This window comes from Gopherus evgoodei, chromosome 4 (genome assembly GCF_007399415.2).
Source record: "Gopherus evgoodei ecotype Sinaloan lineage chromosome 4, rGopEvg1_v1.p, whole genome shotgun sequence".
Lineage (NCBI taxonomy): Eukaryota > Metazoa > Chordata > Testudines > Testudinidae > Gopherus > Gopherus evgoodei.
The window spans coordinates 40185160-40205753 of NC_044325.1; the positions used below are offsets into that span (position 1 = coordinate 40185160).

A 20594-nucleotide genomic window follows, 5' to 3' on the forward strand; every position below is an offset into this window, starting at 1 on the left:
CTGGAAAATGCCATACAATCAGCCTGACCCTAAACACAAATAATCATGTGCTTGCTAGGAAAATCCCACTGTGCTGCCTGCATGACCCTTCAGGTCAGGGGATGAAGTTCAGTGACAATTATTCTTCTCTGGTATCATCCATCTGAGGATCTCAGTGTGCTTTACAGACATTACAGCGGGGAAAACTGAAGCCCACAGAGATTAAGCATATATGTACGCTTCAAGATGGAAGGTGCAATTTCCAGCTCAACGTGACATACCCCTACTAGCTCTGATCAAGCTAGCATGCTAAAAATAGAGTGTAGCCCTGGCAGCGACAGGGGCTAGCTGCCCTAAGTACATACACATCCAAGTTGTTAGGCAAGTACTCAGGGCTGCTATCCCTCACACCACCACAGCTATGCTCTATTTTTAGTGTACTAGCTCAGTCATTAGTCCAGGTATGTGTGTCTGAGCTGGAATTTACACCTCCAGCTCAAAGTATAGACATAACCTTAAGTGACTTGTCTAAATTCATACAGTGTGTCATTAGCAGAATGCTCACAGATTCCAGAATTCTTGACTCTTTTGCATGCTCAAGCCATTAGTGATGCTCCCTTACCCACTTTCACCTTATGTGAAATGTTAACCCAAGTCTCCAATTATTTGTCTTTGTCTCTGTCTGTAACCTTACATCTGCCTCTCAGCAGGGGAGGATGAAGCTGAAATGCAGTCCCTGCTGTTGGGGAGTCTTTCCACACAGTACTGAGCAGTAACCACACATGTGTGCTAACTGTCTGTCTGATACACCTGGGAGGAGGCAGGGTGCCCTGCCTGCAAACAGCCCCTCCTGTCAGGTCACATTATGATTTGAGGGAAAGGAAAGGGGAGCAAGCATTATGACGTGGCCACTGAATCTAGGGGAGGTGGTATGGGCGGGAATCCTGAAGTATTGGTGGAGGTATATTTCTTGACAGCACTTATCCCATGGCTCTAGATCAGGGGTAGGCAACCTATAGCACGCACGCCAAAGGCGGCGCAAAAGCTGATTTTCAGTGGCACTCACACTGCCTGGGTCCTGGCCACCGGTCTGGGGGGCTCTGCATTTTAATTTAATTTTAAATGAAGCTTCTTAAACATTTTAAAAACCTTACTTACTTTACATACAACAATAGTTTAGTTATATATTATAGACTTATAGAAGGAGACTTTCTAAAAACATTAAAATGTATTACTGACACGCAAAACCTTAAAGTAGAGTGAATAAATGAAGACTCAGCACACCACTTCTGAAAGGTTGCCGATCCGTACTCTAGATGCTCAGAATATACAATAAATTTTTAAAAAATACACAGCTGCCTGAATGAAGCCACCCACAACAGTCACCCAAAATATAATAATAGAGACCCACCCATCTAGCCATCAAAAGGTGGGCTTTGCTGCATGCCCTGAATGTTGACAAATCCAGGCTCTGGTAGGCCAAAAAGGGAGGGCAAATTCCACTTTCAAGGACCCCCATGGAAAATACTATGCAGCAACCCCCTCCAGTTTAAATCAAGGGGGATTTAGCTGCCTGTCCTTACTGACTGCCACTGAAGGTGGTAATGGAGGAGGAGAGTGGTGAGTTGCTCAGATAACCAAGTCCTAAACCATTTAACCCAGTGTTCACTTGCAGATCATAAAATCCTAGGAATTATTCCTGTAGCTTCATTGCCTTATCCTGACTTCTTGTCTTTGTGGTTCCTGATATGAACAGGCCCTATGCTCTCCAGCTTTGTAAACCTGCCACCATGGTCATCTGCAAAAGCATCTGGGCCGTTTGCTTGTGGCTACAGATTCAAAAGCATGTGACAATCAAACAATCCATGTATTTAGCCTGTTTCTTTCTCTTGAAGGTAACTAATGGCAGGATTCTATGGAGTATGTTGCTGAGCTTCTTCCCAGAACAGCTTGGTAAACTCTGTTGCTCTTCTCTGATTCACAATTAACTTGTTGACACTGGCTGATCAAGGAAGCCTGTTTATAGGCCCCGCAGAGCCTCAGTCACAACTGGATGTGATCCAGTACAAGAGAACTAATGTGTTTTTACCCACTAGACAGTGGAACAAAAGAGTGTTAAGAAAATATCCATACAGAGGCTTCATGATCATGGGAAAAAGTTGTACAAACAAAGCAGAGGTGTGACCCAAACCAGAATCTTGGATCTAGATATCCTGAACTGTGGAGCATTTTGACTATGGATCCAATCCCAAGCATGCTGGCTGGCCCTACCTATAAAGTGGGCCAAATTAAAACCCTAGATCTCACCACCTCTGAACTTCGGGGACAGATTAGAACCAGGTCCCTTCCAAACATGGCAGCTCAAGCCCATTTCTGAAACACAGATAATTTTCAACATGGACTTTATTGTGAGAAGTGAGTCACTGAAAGTGAGACTGAGGTGTTCGTGCTTCAGGGATGCAGAAGAGGATAAATCTGTCTGATGTCTTCTCCTCGGTTTTACTACAATCTTTATCTGTCTTTCAGACTGAGGAGGCTGATTGGGCCTGGCGGGGGAAATAGAAGTATAATGAAGTTATATTTTATGACCCCTGATCAATTAATGACTGCATGGGTTCCATATATGTCATAATAACTTTGTGTATTTTTGCATTCACAGACATTTCACTTATATAACATAAGTGCCAGACATTTGAGTGGGCACCAATAGTAAATGTTTGAATGATGTGCACAGTGAAATTTGCATGTACTGTTACTCGTTATTACTACTAGAATTGATCAAATAGTTTAAAAATAAATGACACCTTCCCCCCATGATTTATAGCTCAGTTCAGTTGTGCAGAGTTCAACTGACTACAGTTCATGGGGTCATGTTATGTGTAAACTAACATAATTTAGGCTAATTTAGGGACTGATCCTGCTGTCTTTGAAGTCCGTGGGAATTTTACCATTGACTTTGGTTGGTGGGAGTTGAGGCCCTTAGATTGCAAGTTTTTCACAGCAGGGACCATGTTTGTTTTGTCTCAAGTGCATCAGTGGCACTCTATAAACAATCAGAAACAGTCAGTTGAAATAAACATTATGTTTGTTGTGATTGTTAAAGACGTTGCTTATTTGTCCTGTGTTGCCAGAAAAGTAGGTTCAGTGTTTAGTTTCATTCTCATGATGTTATGCAGTGTCCAAGGTGTTTTTGTGTTATAAGTGGGGCTAGTTGCACCACCTATCATTTAGGTTGTTTGACATTTCCTATTACAAGACCCTGTTTGGGCTTAAATTTTTGCATGCCAGGGGTCTTCCTCTGGCTTTTTTTTTGCCTTTTTTTTTAAACTTCAGCCAGAGAGGAATCAGAGAGAGAGGCTAGGGACTCATCCATTGTTTAGCCCATGTTAAAAAATTAATAAGATCTTTCCTCTGAAATGCTCTAGTGACCCCATGCTTTGAAGCAGGGATTTCAAAGTTGGCCAGGGGGTGGTGTTTGTACCAGGGATGTGCCATTTACCATTCACATGAAAATCCACCATCCCTCCAGATGGTTCAGCATGCTCTGCTCTCTCTGGCCAGACAGCTCCACTGGCCATTGGAGGTGTGGATATGATGCTGCCTCCTATCCACGTTAGTCTCTCTTTCTGGGGTGTTTCTGCTGACAGAGATTCTAGGACAATACGGTCTCTGTGCTTAAGGGAGATGATAATTGTACCCAGCCCCAACATATACAATGTTGGGAAAGATTCCTTGTCCCCCCTTCCCTTGTGCATCCATGCTGTAGTCAGACACAGTTTGGTCCTTAACCTCTCTGTGCCTCAGTTCTCCCCACCCCAAACAGGAATACTTCCTTACCTCACAGAGGTGGTCTGTGGATTAAATGTAGATAATGGGTACAGTTTTCAAAGCGTCTAAGTCCTGTTTTCAAAAGTCAGTGGGACTTAGCTTTGTAAGTGCAAAAGGCCCAGATTTTCAAATGTATTTACATATTATTTTTGAAAATGGTACTTAGGGTATGTGTCTACACTGCAATAGGGAGGTGTATTTGCAGCCAGTGTAGACATACCTGAGCTGGTTTGTCAAAGCTAGCTCGAGTAACAATAGCAGTGAAGCTGCGGCAGCACCAGCACTTGAGAATGTACTCAGGATCCGAGGCAGGCAGGGCTATATCTTGCAGCCAGTCATGCTGCCACAGCTTCACTGCTACTGTTAGTTGAGCTAGCTGTGATCTATCTGGATCAGAGCTAGTTTGGTTATGTCTACACTAGCTACAGTCACACCTGTGGATTGCAATGTAGACATGCCCATAGGCTACATCTACACTGCAGCTGGGAGGTGTAGTTCCCCTCTCAGATAGATGTATATGCACTACTCTGCTCAAACTAGTGCACTGAAAGTATCAATGTGGCCATGGTGGCACAAGCAGCAGCTCAGGCTCACCGTCCAAGTACATACCTGGAATCTTGGACAGGGTGGTACTTAGGCAGTTAGCCCAAGCTGCCACAACGACACTGCTATTTTTAGCACACTAACATAAGCACAGCACACCGATCTGGGAATCATACCCCTCAACTGCAGTGTATATGTAGCCAGAGTCTCCTAAGTCATTTAGATGCTTCTTAAAAATTGTCTGCAAAGTGTTTTGAAGATGAAAAGCCAGAATTAAAGTTCAGCGGTGTTTAAATTATTTGTTTATTTAAGGTCCATTTATTGGAAAAAATAAAGTCATAGTCTCCTTTTCTTTGCAACACAAGGAACAAATGAGTACCATATTATTTTAATGTTGGGGGGAGGTTCTTTGTGCTCTTTTAAATTAAACCTTTTCCTCCTCCTCCTGAAGCATGTCCTTTGATAGGCTCTTGATTTAATATATATGGAGAAGACACAGCCCTTAAAACTTGCTCAGGACGTAGACAACTGGAATTTTCTTGGAAACCTGCTTCCAGTTGCTTTCCCATTATGGAAGAGCAAAGCCATTCTGGATCCTTGAACCCCTTTAGGATCCTTGAACCTTGACCCAAAACTTCAATCAAGGCATATTTGAAGTCTGTAAAAGTTCAGTTAACGCCCTTGTTCTTCATTGTTTTTTGTCTCTGCACACCCTCGTCCAGCTGAAGATGGGAACACCAATGCATTCTGAAGAACCTGTTTGTGCAGTATTTACTGTACGTTTATACAGTCCTTAGCACAGTGGGACCCCAACCTGGCTGAAGCAATATAAAATATTATTACTTATTAATAATAATAATAATTATTTCTGGCCTGACCAGAAGCAGCATTTACCTTAAACTTCATTAGGAAGCCTTTGTGCATGGTTGAGTAGTGTTTGTGCAGTGTTTTGAAAATACCAAATACTGTGTGGATGAAATTCACCCCTCTGAAGAGGGACTTGCACAGGGCCTATAAATCCCATTTTGAGCTCTATTTTGAGGGCTGAAGTGGGACTCAGAGGTGCTTAGGCATTTAGGCGTTGTCTAGTGCTGGCTCTCTGCACAGGGGTGAATTTCACCCTGTCAGTGCTAAGAGTTGGTACTATCATTGAAGATACCCTGCCTTGCTTTGCAGGCTCAGGGGGTTGCATGTTTTGGAATAAACTCTGGGTGTGCTCATTGTTTGGGTAGTTGTCTCAACTGCTGGTCTTCCAAGGCACAATCCTGTAAGCCCATCATGTATGGTACTCTCATTCTGCTCCATGTGGAGGGCTTTCAGGCTTCTTTCCGCTCTTACTTCCCAAACTCAACCTTCCGCATTCCTTTTTAGCTTCTCAGTGTGCATCTTGATCACCTATATAAAAGGCAAATGCTCCCATAGTGATTGCAAAATGGATGGTTAGAAATTAAACATCACCATGCACAACCAGGTGGCCAGAGCCTTGTTGTGTCATGCATGGTTTTTTTTTCTTAGACAAATGTAAGGATAATAATCATGCTTAGAATCAATCGAACAGCCTTCAGCCAAGGTTCTCAAAGTGCTTTTGAAAGATACTATCCTCATTTTGCAGATAGAAAAATTGAGGCACAAAGAGGTTAAGTGACTTGCCCAAGGTCACAGTGAGTTGATGACAGGCAGGAATAGAACCCATATGTCCTGATGGTCAGCCTGTGCTCTAATGACTAGACCACGCTGCTTTCCAACAGGGCAAAGGAGACAAAAAACAAAATGTAATGCTCACAGATCACTACAATTTTAAACTCACTTACATTGACCTTTTTAAGGAGTGACTATTTTGTACGGGGATGGAGTAATGAACTAGAAGTTGGAATTCCTGGGTTCTGTTCCTAGCTTGGCCATTGACTTGCTATGTGACCTTAAAGAAAATCATTTTTTTTAATTTTATTTTCCTATTTATAAAATGGTTATAATATCTAGCTGAAAGGCCAATGTCATTCTCAGATGAAAGACAACATTGTACTGTGTACTGCAAGATCCTGCCTTTGCCTGTGCCCAATACCTGATGCATCGGAGGAAGGAAAAAACTGCCCACAGTAGACCAGTGGTGTACATGGAAATAGGTTGGAGAATTCCTTCCTGATCCCTGTGGTTTATACCCAGAATTCTCATTCACTGAAGCCGCTCTGGAATGATCAACTATCATTCCTGCATCTTGTTTACTTTAGTCATCTCTGGAAGCTCCAGCTGCACTGTAGCTATTATGATTTCATAACTTACTCAGGCAGATTCTCTGTTTACCCCTGTTTTAAGATGCTTCTTCCTAGGTGTTGCCTTTGTTAATCTTCACAACAGTTTTAAGTTTCATTTTCTCTCTTTTCCAAGCTTCCGGCCATCCTCACTGCTTCTTTTGCCACCTGGAGCTTGGCTCTGACCGGGAAGTGCCTTCCAGTTTCGTCCGCTATGTGGACGTGGAGTTTGACATGCCCACCACTTCGGCGTCCAAAGCCACTGTTCGGTCCATTTCTGTAGAGGACAAGAGTGATGTCAGGAAATGGGTCAACTATTCAGCACACTATAGTTACAAGGTAAAGTGAGCAGCCGGCTGCAGCTAGCATAGCTGTTGCGTGAGTCATTTTTCTTTAGATGTATTTAATGCTGGTGAAAGAGATGATTTATCAAGGTGACACAGAGTCAGAGGTGGGAGCAGAACTCTTGACTCCCAGCCTTGTGCTTAGACAACCCTAACTCATCGTGCTTTGAATTCCTGTGTCCATCACTGCCAAATAAGTAACTGTTGAGTGACACAAGGTTTCCCCATGCTTTTCTGTAGGAGTAGTATACTCCTTTCTTTCTAGCTTCAGCAATTTTGCAGTTATTCTAGTCAAAAGTAAATATTTCAGTACTTTTAAATGGTGATGGGCTAATTCCTGAGCTGTCATAAATCAGTATAGCACTATTTGTTTCAGTGGAACCACACCAATGTGCACCAGCTACAGATGTAGGATAAAATCTTCAAAAATGCCTAAGTCCCATTTTAGAAACAACTTTCAATGAGACTTAGGGTATGTCCAAACTACCCGCCGGATTGGCGGGTAGTGATCAATCTATCGGGAATCGATATATCACGTCTCGTCTAGATGCGATATATCAATCCCCAAATGCACTCCTGTCGACTCCGGAACTCCACCAGGGCAAGCAGCAGTAGCAGAGTTGACGGGGGAGCCGCAGCCATTGATCCCGTGCTGTGAGGATGGGAGGTAAGTTGAAATAAGATACGTCGACTTCAGCTACGCTATTCTCGTAGCTGAAGTTGCATATCTTGTATCGACTTCCCCCCCTGCCCAGTGTAGACCAGGCCTTAGGCTCCTAAAGGCCAGATTTTTAAAGGTATTTTGGCACCTAAGTATAGTTGGTCAGGAATTTCTCAACACTTTTTTCTTTCTTTTCTTTTGAGGGGTAGGAAGTAAGAAGGGGGCAGATTTGTCAAAACCACAACTTTTTGTGGAAATGGACCAGTTTTGACACATCTTTTGTCGGGAAGTTTTCATGGGTCCAGGATGGAATTTCTGGTCAAAACCAGGAGAGATTCCAAAATAACCAATAGTCTGATTCAGAGGCACTTAAAACCTGGTTTTCCACCCCCAGGCAATTGCCATAACCACTGACCTATAGAGTCAGAATGTGTTTGTCTCAGTTTCAAAGTAGGGAAGGACTAGAGCTTCCTGATTAAATGGCTGTAAGACTTTTTGATATGGGCAAAACAAAACAATATATTTTTTCTATAACCTTGTTTTCAGAAATGATGGAACCATCTTTGCTGAAATTTTCTACAACAAATTCAGCCTGGCATGTAAATTTTACTTGGCATGTAAAATTTCAAAATGGTTAAATTTAGGCAAAATTGCAAGCATCTGAAAACAGGGTTCTATAATGAAAAATATTGGACAACCTTAACTAAGGTGGTGTTACCAGCTCTGCCTGTAATAAGTCAAGATGGAGTAGAAAGATCCTGGTCTCTATCATTATTCCTTGCGGGAACCTAAGGCAATGGACAACTAGAGTCTTTGGCGTCCAGGACTTTACTGTTGTTTTACATCATTTTGCTGGTGCTAGTGTTTGGTAAATCAGAAATAGATAGAGAGCAGGCTGTGGTGTGCCACAGAATTATGTTTTGAAACATGTTTTAAAAGGGCTTTCTTTTCCCAAGGGTGTTCAGCCCAGCATGTTGACTTTATTTATGACTATGCAGAGATTGATTGTACACAGATGGATCTGAACTGTTTTTATTTTACTCTTGAATGTTTTCAGTGTGTTAAACTGTGTATGTTTCATTGTAAAATTTCTGGGATACTGTTGTAGATTGGTGCTATTTAGAAATACAGTTACTATTATTAATTAACAATATCAGATATGATCAAAACAAGAATCTCTAATAAAAACCCCTTTTGAATTTCAGGAAGGCTTGGATTCAGATCTTATGATCAAAGTCAGCTTCTGCAATTTTAAATTGTGGGTTTGGATCTAAAACCAGAAGAGGGATGATACCAGTAGCAGTTTGACTGTATCCAAAGTCATTCAGGGACCGTTCTTTTCCTGACATTTTGATCCCAAGTTGTGAGAAATTGTACAAAATTGCTGTCAGTTTGGATGAAACCACTGAGATCTGCTCAAATGATTGAAGCATTGTTCAGTCTCTAAACTCTAACCCTCATGTGACCTCAAACCTGAAATTGAAAACCCTGTACTAAACTTAATCCAGATTCAGAGCCCCTTCCTTAGCACATATCTAATTATAACCTGTGGTTGAGAGCAAGTAATTTCCCAGCCTCTGCAATAATCCAAAAGTTTGTGGCCTCAGAACATAAAATCAGAAGCTGGTTAGAACTTCTTGTTCTTTTCTTTCCTTTTTCAGTACAGATGTTTCCCCTCTTTTTTTCTTGTCAGGTGGAAATAGAACAGAAAAAGAACTTGAATCTTGATCTGAAGGGAGCAGAAATTGAAAATCCCAAGGATTGTGCCATGCAGTGAAGGAAGACCCATGGAGGAGCAGTAATGTCAGTGGACCCAGCTGAAGAGAACTGCAACACCTAGCTTCTGCTGTAAGAAGTACAAAGCAGTACTTTTAAAAAAAAAAATGCTCTTCAGTGTGACTGTGGCTTGAGTTACCTCGCTCACTATTATCTGTATTTTGGCAGGAGGTTTGTTGACAGTTTGATTAGAAGAGCTTAGGGATTTGCTGGAACATTTTATATTCATCCAGTGTATTGACAGAAAGACTTACACTACATCCAAGCCTGCCTTCCTTTCTGCTTCTTCACGATTTACCTTCCTGCACTGAATTATGTTATGTCGACAACTGCAGCCAAAACAAAAAGCAACCCTGACCTCGCTTACAGTCTTCTCCTATCATTTGAATGTTTTCTTGTAAACTAGTTGTTTGGTCATCGGCAGAGCCTTCCTTGTGATCTGCAGAATAAAACCTTTTGGGAGCTAAGCATTGCGGGAACTAAGGAGCATCAAGGGGAAAAGTGGTGCATGAAAAGGTCTTCCTTTTATGAAATAATCAACAGAATAAAAATTTCCCTACATCCAGAACATAGTGAACACCAGGGAAATAAACACAAAATAATATAGCTGATTATCTAACTCTTCCCAGTCACCTTTTCTTATCTCATCCTCTAAATCCGAACACTAAAGTAATGCACATTTTAATAGGATCTTGACTAGTCATGAGAAAAATTCATTTGTTCTTAAGGTTTTCACTTGCTGGTCAGGTTTATGGGGGGAGGGATAGCTCAGTGGTTTGAGCATTGGCCTGCTAAACCCAGGATTGTGAGTTCAATCCTTGAGGGGGCCACTTATGGATCTGGGGGCAAAAATTGGTCCTGCTAGTGAAGGCAGGGGGCTGGACTCAGTGACCTTTCAAGGTCCCTTCCAGTTCTAGGAGATTGGTATATCTCCAATTATTACCTGTTAGCTTGACTGAACATGTGATAGCTGCTTTTAATAAAGAGTGTGCAATGTATAGCAGGGATTAATCATTCCTGCCTAGAAAGATATCTGAGGGCAATAGATTTTATTTTAACATTTTCCTGAATGATTAAGTAGACTGGTTACTGGTTCATGTTGTTTGGTCAGTAGGATCTTGTGTTCTCGATACTTTCGAAGGCATTATAAGAAGTAAATGTTGTGTATTCCTGTCCTTGTAATACAATGTTGCTTTCAGGTTTCATCCTAACAGTACTTCTTATTCCAAGAAAGCATACAGTGTAACAAATGTGTGTATTGTAGACACCATTATCTTTTCAGTCACACTCTAACTGGGACTAAAAGCCTCTAAAAACACCTCTATCACAGTGAACTAAGGAAACCTCCCCTTGGCTGAAAGTAGTAGCAAGTTCCCTCCCTTATCTTTTCCCTAGACCAGACTGTAGAAGGCAAAATCACTCACTCAATACACATTGCAGTTGAGTTGTAAAATGTTTACAATACCTAATTTTTACAGTTGTGTATCTGACCTATTTGCTTCCCTGCCCAAAAGTAATAGTTTTTGATAAAAGAATAGTAACTTGTTGAACCATTTATCTTTTTAAAGTGATGCTGTTGACTTAAATATCATACATTTTAAAAAATCCTTATGGTATTATTAACAACATGCTAATTAATTAAAATAGAGAGACTTTTAAAATTCTAAATTTATTTTTCATTATTTGTGTGCTTTTTACATTTTGCATTTCACTCAGTGTGGGTCATGGAAAATAGACTTTCATTTTGGTCCCTGGCTACTTTCACTGTGACTTCCATGAACAGTGTTGCTGTGTTCAGGTTCCAAATGCCACACGGGATTATTTACATTTGGACTAAAAATTGTTTTCATTAAAACTTCAAAAAAATTACAAGACCTCTTCTAAGGCCCTCTTTTTATATGCATCTAAATGTTAAGCATAGAGTAATCTGATGATGTCCTTTTAAAATCAAAATTAGAAAAAAAAAAAGGAAGGCTTATCTTTTTCTTCAGGTAGCAATAAGGCTACAGCATCTATGGCAAAAGAACATTTCTAAAAAATAATTCAGGGCTCGATCCTTCAAAGACTTGTTACTGGGCATGGAGCTTTCAACTGCAGGTAGTCTTAGTGAAGCCCAAGGGACAGCTCCAAGCACTTCATTTCATAGTAAGTATTTGCAGGATCTATCTGTAAATGGGAACACTCATACCCACCTTTGTAAAGCATTTTGGGAGCTGTGGATAAAAAGTACTTTTGAAGTGCTAAGTATTTGTGACATAGGGTTGCATAAAGTTAGAGAGATGTACCTGAAACAGCCAAACAGTCCCTGACTCTGGGGTGAAGGAAGATTCAAAATCTGAACCCAGATCCAAATTTCTTGATTGACGCTTACACTGGGCTGGCTAGGAACTTTGTAGCTCGGGTCCATCTCTGTATAAAATAAGAATTTCCTCCCACTGTTCCTAAAACTCAAAACAAACTGTTGTTCAAAAAAGTTTAAATAACTTTTGTTCCCCTTATTTTCCATTTTCACTGTTGTCTCAGAACTCCAGTTTCTGGTAGGATGACCAGATGCCCTGATTTTATAGGGATAGTCCAGCTATTCGGGGCTTTGTCTTATATAAGTGACTATTACCCCACATTTGCTATTTGTCATCCTAGTTTCTGGTAAGGCCCAGAAAGAGAAGTAACAAATTATAAGAAGTGAATGTGTTCTCAGGATGTTTTTGAGGAACTATCGGAAAGCTCATGTGAAAGAGGCTTTTATTATTAAATTTCTAGCCCAGATTTGCAGACCCAAGAGGTTTGGCTAGCTTAGATCAGTATATGAACTTTTGCATGCTCTCCCCAACCTCTGAACATTTGGAAATGCATCCTAGTGACAGTTAAATATAAGAAATAATTAAGCAAGATTTGACAGGCCTTGAACAGAGAGGGAACTTGAACACAATTTCCCTTCTCTGTTTTATTTTAAGAAGGTTAGTATGTATGGAAGTCCAGCCACAGGACAGATACTTTCCAACAAATGGGATGATGGAGACTCAGAGGTTTCTGTTCTTGCTTCATTTCTCTCTCTCTGTCTCTCTCTCTCTCTCTTTAATTCAGAATAAGTTAATGAAACTAAGACTATAAGACTGATTCTGATCTCACTCATACCAGTGTAACTCAGGAATAGCTCCTCAGAAGCCAATTGGAGTTCAGTGGATGAAATCGGGTCATCTATTCTTAAAAAACTATTTTAATCCTCTTTTGATTTCTGCGGAGCATCCTTGATACTTTTATATTTATGCAGTCAGATTTTCCAGAATTCAGCATCAACTATGAAAGCCAGATTTTCAAAGCAACTTGCTCCCTATTAGGCACTAGAATAAATGGCCAGATTTTCAAAACAGCATTGGGTGCTGGACTCTTTTGAAAATCTGGCTATAAGTGTTGTAAATTGGGAGGGCTACTAGATGGTGGGAACTCTTTAAAATCTAGCCTGAGGGCTGAGCACTTGAACATCTGGCCTTTAGTGCCTTCAGAGGGCTACACTGTCCTTGTGTGATGTGGCCAATGCCAGCTTTCCTCAGTGGCAGTCTGTCTTTCTATCTCATTCTTTCTGCTAGTGTGCAGTTATGCTTGGACCATGTTCTCCATTCACAGGGCACACAGGTTGGGTAGGGGGAAAATTCAAAAATTTCATCAGACCTTAGAACAGCAGAAAGGATTTAGATGCAAGAGGTTTGTATGATAGGAATAATTATTCCATCTCTGGGAAAAGATCCCTTTAAATGCCTTCCATTAGGTACACCCTTTGTGAGTGACACAGTCTCTGCCCTTTGATCTCACTTTGAAGTGCTATAGTTCTTGAGTGCAACATGCAAAAAAAGTGCCTTCAGTGCACCTGTACGTTTATTTCACTGAAGCTATTTCCACTCTGACCTTCCCGTTTTCTTTTTCAGTTTAATTTTTGGAGAGTAATGGTACTTGAGGTACAGTGTGGTTGCTAATGTTTTTTTGGGGAAAATCCACACCAGGTTTTAGAGAAACAGACAACATTTGATCAGAGTGATTGGAGACTAAAGTCCTCCCCTTAAAGCTAAACTCCTCTTACTGATACATATTGTATTTAATAACTCTAGATATTGTGCTGATGAGAACAAAAGGAAAAAAGGCAAATTCATCTGAAAAATACTCCAACAGATTGACGATACCTGCTGCATTTGAAAATTATTCAAAATTAAAATGATAATTCCCGCTAAAGACTGGGGAAATTTTAGGGCTCTTCACTGCATGCGTTGTCATCTGAGCAGTGCTGAGATATCGTTTCATTGTGACATACATTATCTTCTGGCAGGGAGCTGGTTGGAATACCTATCTGACAAGACAATCCAAGACTTACAGGAGCCACACGTCCTCTTGACTCATGAACTGCCTAGAGTCCCTCCTGATTACCTCACTACTGATGAAAGGATCAATTTCATTGCAAAAGGTCCTGAAAGTGAAAGAAGGGGCACCAGAACCAGTAAAGTCCATCTCTGGACCCCAGTAACTCTGCCAGTTGCTTTCAGGAAACTCTCATTGATTTCAGTGGCACTTAGCATACAGCGGCACTTGGCCCTGATGTGTTACCTTTATTCTAGAGGTTGGCAAATTTTAAAAGATAATACTGCGTAGGTCAGCTTTTACAGATTTAGTCAACATGGTTTTCATCAGTCTAGGAATTAACAGAAGCCACTGATCAGTTGTTGAAGAAATACATACCATCTGCTGCCATATAGCCTAAAGCAACCTGCTGTGAGCCTTGAAGCCTTCCGGGACAACAAAATTTAAGTTGTTCCTAACCTTCCTTATGCCTCATCCATCCACAGAATTCATAACCTCTTGCACTATTGTGATGGACTGATCTAATTATTTTGTAACATGTTCCTCTCCTTTTGTTTTGTAAAATAAGAAAGTCTACACACTGGCTAACTCTGTAGAGGTGGTTTAATTATATTGTGATATTGTTGCTTTTTTTAGTAGCTGTGGAGTGGGATATAATTTTTGTTTGAACTTTGGGAAAACTGTTAAATAAATGTAAACACAAAACAAAATCCTCACATTTTGATCATGAAATTGAAGTTGTGTCCTGTATCCTGCTGCTCTGAGCCTACTGTGTTGTCAACCAAGGGCTCCCTCTAGGAGAACTGTTTTGAGAGGTACAAGAGGACATAACTTGGAAATAATGGGGTAATACAAAGAAAGGGAATATTTCAGCTGAATAACCAGTGAGATTGGTTAGACTGGGGGGATTGTATCCAAGGGAAATGCTAGGAGATGTATCACTAGAGCCTTTTAATGGTTGCAGAAAGCTGCAATGATATAACATAGGGGAGAATCCTGCATTTGTGGGTACAGTCAGGACCAGGTGACCTGCTCCAAGTAAGTCTTTACCATCTCTAATTTAGAAGCTGCAAAAGAGCATGAATAAATATGAGGGGAGCATCTGCCTACCCAGTCCGCAGCACATTTTTAAATGACATGAGGAAGACGAGGGAAGGCACGGAGGAGAGCAGTGCCTTAATGAGAGCATTTGAGGCTGTAATTGAGGTTAAAGTCCTGTTTACAAAGGCCTCTTCCATAATTCTTGGGATGTTTCAAAACTTGGAGAAGCCATACCAGTTGAGTGCACTGCAGCTTCTACCAGGTCACGGGCTGGTGCCCCTGGCTGTTTCTCACTCCAGGAACTTACCACATCAGACTGAAGACCTTTTCTGTTTTATAAGCCAAAGAAAACTAGTCTTCCCTCATGAGGGCTGTTCAGCCACAAGGCTGATTTGCTATCTTCCTTCCCAGTTCCCCCAAATATGTGGTAAAACTGAGGGGAATTAAATCAATGATTTTCTAGGGTAGAGCAATAGAATTACATGTGGAACGATTCCACACAGCTGCTGTTCAAGCAGCAAACAAGCCATTAGGTGAAGTCCCTTTAGCAGGCAACAAGATGGAATGTTGGAATCAAAAAGTTCCATGGCAGTTGGAATGGCAGTTTATTTATTTAGAGCTACAAAGACATTTGGAAGTGGTAGTTTTGGGTAAGATGGTTGGTGTTAGACATGGAAAGGTGAGCATGGCATCCTAGTAACACACGCAAACAATATTCAAAGAGAGAGAGAGAGACTCACAATTAGAAATGTGTGGACAGTTTTAGATGAGGCAGGGGGAAGCGTAGGGTGTAATAGGCTCCTGTAACAGAGCTTTCAATAAGCCACTCAAGATATGCTGAAACATCACCTACAGGACATATTCATACAGGAGCATCATCACATCATGTGTCCAGGCAGGAGCCTATATGCAACTGGAGAGGAGCAATGACGACCATGGCTGGTGAGAGAGGACAAAAAAAGCTATACTATTATCAGTAATCCTGGTTCCCTGGATCCTGGCCTCATTTGCCTGCCTCAGCTATTTAAGATTCTGAATAAGATAAAAAACAGCAAAGGATCAAAAGCTAAGATTTAGTTGGGAATTGGTCCTGCTTTGAGCCGGGGGTTGGACTAGATGACCTCCTGAGATCCCTTCCAACCCTGATATTCTGTGATCCTATAAGCTCCAGCATCTTGTCTTGGACCCCTGTTAAGTCCAGGCTGCAGTCCTGTGTCTAGCAGGTTTGCCGTAGCATGATTTGACTAGCATCATTCTCAGAAAATTATCACTGTCCCACACTGGTCAGGGAAACTGCTAGAAGTCTCTAATAGCCATTGCCATGTTTAAATGTGGTAATTGCTGGCGAGGTTTCAATCATTAGGTGCAAAAATAGCTTTATGCAATCCCAATCTATGGTACAGCAAAGCAGGAGGCAGCTATGCCATTGGCTGCAGATGCCCTGGTATGTTAAAATGGAGTGATAAGCGCTGCAGGAATACTGGGATGCACAAATGCAAAATTCCTTTTCTGAATGTGGAGGAGGGTTCAGAGCCCTTTAGTACTTTAGGGGCCTGGCAATTGCTGCAGCCAATGACATAAGGGCTGGGGATCTACTGCTAGGCTAGCAGAGCCAACAGCCATCCTTAAAGAGCTTTTGTGATGACTCTTTTACAGCTGTAGGTCAAACTGGAGGGAGAGATTGAAAATTGCCAAAGACATAAGAGAAGGGAAAGTAATTTTTGAGGAGAAGAAATCCCTTGCAAAAGATTCCTCTCTCACTTGCCTCTGTGGAGGTAGAGAGACTTGTTAGGGCATGGTCAGTTTGTCAACTATACCAACAGGGAGAGTGCTCAGGTTAAAAAAATAAATAAAATAACACAGAGGAATTCTCCAGACTTGACAGAAATACCCCTGAGTTCTGACTTCTGCCCAGAGTAGTAGATCCACTGCAGGAGAAATCAAAACTGCAGACAAGAAAACTAATTTTGACTTTCAACTTTAATGTGAATTGATCTTAACAGGACAAATATGGTTTCCTACCTTTCTGTCTCCCTACCCTTGAAAAAGTTTTGTTTGAATCAGACTGCTGAAAGCAGGAATAATTTTTTTTTTCAGGCAGCTATCTATCCTTTTTACAGAAGGAGAAAATAAATGTTGGAACTCCAAGTTTTCATGGTAGTTGGGAAAGCTGTTCTGAGAGAATGATGTAGGGGGTTTGTGGTGGCAGGGGAGTAAAGGAGAGGAAAACATGGACGCATACTTTGAAGTTATAATCTCATCAGAGAAATCTGATACTGTTTCACAAAGTCCTGTGACCAGGCCAGAGACTAAGTGCCCTGGAAAATGTGACTGAAGGAGCTGCAAAATCTGCCTGTCACTCAAGAATTGACACTGGGAATGAAGGACAAGTGAAAATTCAGGGCAAAAACTACAATAAAATTGAGGATTTGTATACCAATATGATTGGAGTTGGACCTGCACCACATAGTCAAGACTGATTATTGGATGCTACAAAGATAGGTGCCCTAAAAGATATCTTAAACAGACCCAGATACAACTTTGAGAGTGTCCAGATTCTGGGGTCTTATCACTGTATTGTACAGAATGGATTTGGAGATGGAGTACTAATTAGCAAAGGGAAAAGCAAATTAGAGTAACAACATTTAAATGTGTTTTTATTTTGTGTTTTACCCTGGGGGGACCAAGGAATTGCTCCTGAGCAGGAGACTGGGAGTTGGGATTCTAATCTTCAACCTACCACTTACTCAGTGAGCCAAATTCTAAGATGACTTTGCACCCCTTGATGGGATTTCAGAACATGTAAATTAGTGCAGAATTTGGTCCTCTGTAAGACCTTGAATGTCAGCTGGGCCTAAATTTTCAAAAGTGGGCATTAATTTGGGTTACACTAACAGCCATAATGAGAAGGTTATCCTTACTAGATAAAACTGTTGCAATCATTTGGTCGTAGTGTGTGGTAGGGATGCTACAATAGAAACAAATTCATTCCTGCACTGGGAATGGTTTGTTTCTGAACTATCCGTGTGAGATCTCCTCCCACCACCTTGTGGCCAGATTCTAAAACTGACATTCCCTCAAAGTGGAAAAGAAATGGTATTGTTATGAAGCCACAGTGAAGGTTGTAACTAGCTTCCTGTTATTAGCAGGGAAATCTTTTGTGTATGATTTTCTGCCTAGACAAGAGTTTTGTTTTTATTTGAAGTTTGGGGTAATTGAACAAAACAATCCCAAAATAAGTCAGTTTGATACATCAGTGGTAAATCACATCTGCTTGCATTTTCCTAATTGTTCTTTGACAAGTGTGTGTCCTGACTTGAAGCCACATCTGCTGATTCTCAGTTGTGTCCTTTAGCCACAAGATCATGTTTTCCCTGCAAGGTCCCCAGCAGACTTTATAAAATTTGCAGTGGCCTTTGCATTCTTTACTCTGAATGTCTCTGCTCATTGGCCTTGGCGGTCTCTACTCCTTAGCTGTTTCTGTTGACATCAAGATGAAATATTGCATGTTGGGACATGTTGTGTCTATAAGGATACATGTATTGTTTCTTTAAATTGGTAGCAGAAAGCTAGGCAGGAGGGTGCTGGGGAAAGTTTGAGGCAGACGCTTTACAGTGAAGTGGAAAAAGTGAGTACAATACCTTGAAAAATAATGCTCTTGTGCTTATTCTAATAACGTTCTTATTCAGGATTGGAAGAAAGTGACTCATTCTGTGATTCTTCACAATTGTCACATGACTGTGTCTTTCAGCCTCATTTCCATAGTCAAGTGGCCTTAGCATTTGGCAAATGAACCATGCTTTGGCCACCCCTGGTTTCATTCAATTGGTTGAATGATGCAGGCGGAGACATTATTACTTCAGTTTTAAAGGCAACTTCTGCTGCTTCACATATAAGATGTTAACCTTCAGCTCCTTTGGCAGCCAGCCAGTTAAAATACTGAAGGCAGCCAAGCCAGGTCCAGTGTACGCACAGCCATTTAGATGCTGCCTGGGACATTAGTTTCAGTAATGAAAATGAATGCTGTTCAGGTAAAGTCACTACTAATGCCTCCGAGTTATTTTTCACTGAACAGAACACCAAGGCAATACAGGTGACAAGGTTTCCTGCAGTCAGACAAATGCTGAGGCATTTATTGAAAAGAAAGGAAACTATGATAAGATTTTCTTCTCGTCCGCTCACAGAGGTTCAGGAGACCCGGCATGCAGCCTGTGGGGGAGGAGTGACTTTAAACTGCTTTTGTGCTACCAGTATTTCGCAACAGCCTGTACCTGCCCAGACCTTTATATAATTGGGCTTCTCTGATTTATGATCTGCATCCCAGGTCTCCTGTGTGCCTTGGGAAACACAGAATAGTGATATTGTGGTGTGCATGCAGCATGTTCACGCCACATGTTCTCTCTTTCCCCTTCCTTGGCCTGCCCCTGACATACAGTCTATCCTGGGGCAAGGAGCAGGATTAATGAAGAGCCCTTATGCCAGAAAGCCCCCCATGCAAGGCTTATTATTTATTGCCCCCTTTAAGGTCCCTTTGCACTGCCAGAACAATGTAAATGAGAATCAGACCCTATGATGATTTTAGTTGGGGTTGGTCCTGTTTTGAGCAGGGGGTTGGACTAGATGACCTCCTGAGGTCTCCTCCAACCCTAATCTTCTATGATTCTATATATTGAGGCATGCCTAGGGAAACTAATTAATTCTAGCAGATCATAAGTCAATTAGTTAACACTTTGTAGTGTGGCTAACACATCTGTAAATGTGGGTCTAAGCATTCCAGAACACAAACAATTATGGAGTGTCTAGACTAGCATTTACAAAGATTTTAGTTAACTTGAGTTAACTGGAAATCAATTAAACTTGAGTCATGACAGGACCACAAACTTTAGTCTAGATTTAGCATATGAGGAATCCTGCCTCATCTGGCAAGGTCCTTGTGACAGACACACTAGGCAGTGGGTGGGCCAAATGCAAAGGTGATGTGGAAGAGAAGGTGTAAGTTACATTTAAATAAGCAAGGGCCAGATACTTCACTCACTGATGCTAGTGTAAATCAGGAGAAACTCTGTAGAAGTAAATAAATTATACAGATGGCAAAACCCTAAAGGCCCTGAGTAAATATGTGTAAGGGATCCTAAGGGCTTGTCTAAACTAGAGAAATTTGCACAGGTGTAACTACATTATAACATCACTGCAAACCTCTAATGCAGAGATGCTGAACAGAAGCAAAACAAGGCTTGCACCAATGTGACTTACCCTGGTAACTTACACTGGTGCTGCACATCTACACAGGAGATTTGCCCTGATTTAGTTACACCTAGGCAAAAACCCCAGTATACAGTAATTAAGTCGATTGGGCGGGTCTACACTACGCTCATTGTGTTGGTGGAGTGCGTCCTCATAGCAGCACTTGCATCGTTGCAGAGAGCAGTGTGCTCTGGGTAGCTATCCCACAATGCAACTATCACCAGGGTTTTTTGAGAAGGGCTTGCAGTGTCTCATGGAACCAAAACATTGTTGCAGGGAGAATGGGACCATAGCTTCAACCTCCCATGATGCAGTTTACTTCCTCCCTCTCTCCTTTGATATCAACGACAAACAAGCCATACTTTTTCACCCCTTTTTTCAGAAGGTTGGCTTTGCTGCGTGTACACCATAGGCTGAAAAGTGAGGACCCCGCTCAGCTGTGCACTCTTGTTGTGAGCATTACAAACACCTTGCACCTTATCCTGAAGTATTTCCAGAGCCAAGACAGGAGCCACCGTGTGGAACATGTGACATCCTTCAAGCAGCCCTGTTGCAAGCCATAGAACAAAACAATTCCCAGTT

At 41.4% G+C, this 20594-nt stretch overlaps 1 protein-coding gene across 2 annotated transcripts in view; it reads left to right on the forward strand.

Annotated features, from left to right (window-relative positions):
- Positions 1 to 10203, forward strand: part of STON2 (stonin 2) — a 104054-nt gene extending 93851 nt beyond the window's left edge. For both annotated transcript variants that reach the window (XM_030558980.1, XM_030558981.1), the window contains 2 exons: positions 6736 to 6938; positions 9298 to 10203. In XM_030558980.1, the coding sequence (XP_030414840.1) occupies positions 6736 to 6938; positions 9298 to 9381 (287 nt within the window). In that variant the 3' untranslated portion in view covers positions 9382 to 10203. The remainder of the gene's footprint in view (positions 1 to 6735; positions 6939 to 9297) is intronic.
- The last annotated feature ends 10391 nt before the right edge of the window (positions 10204 to 20594 follow it).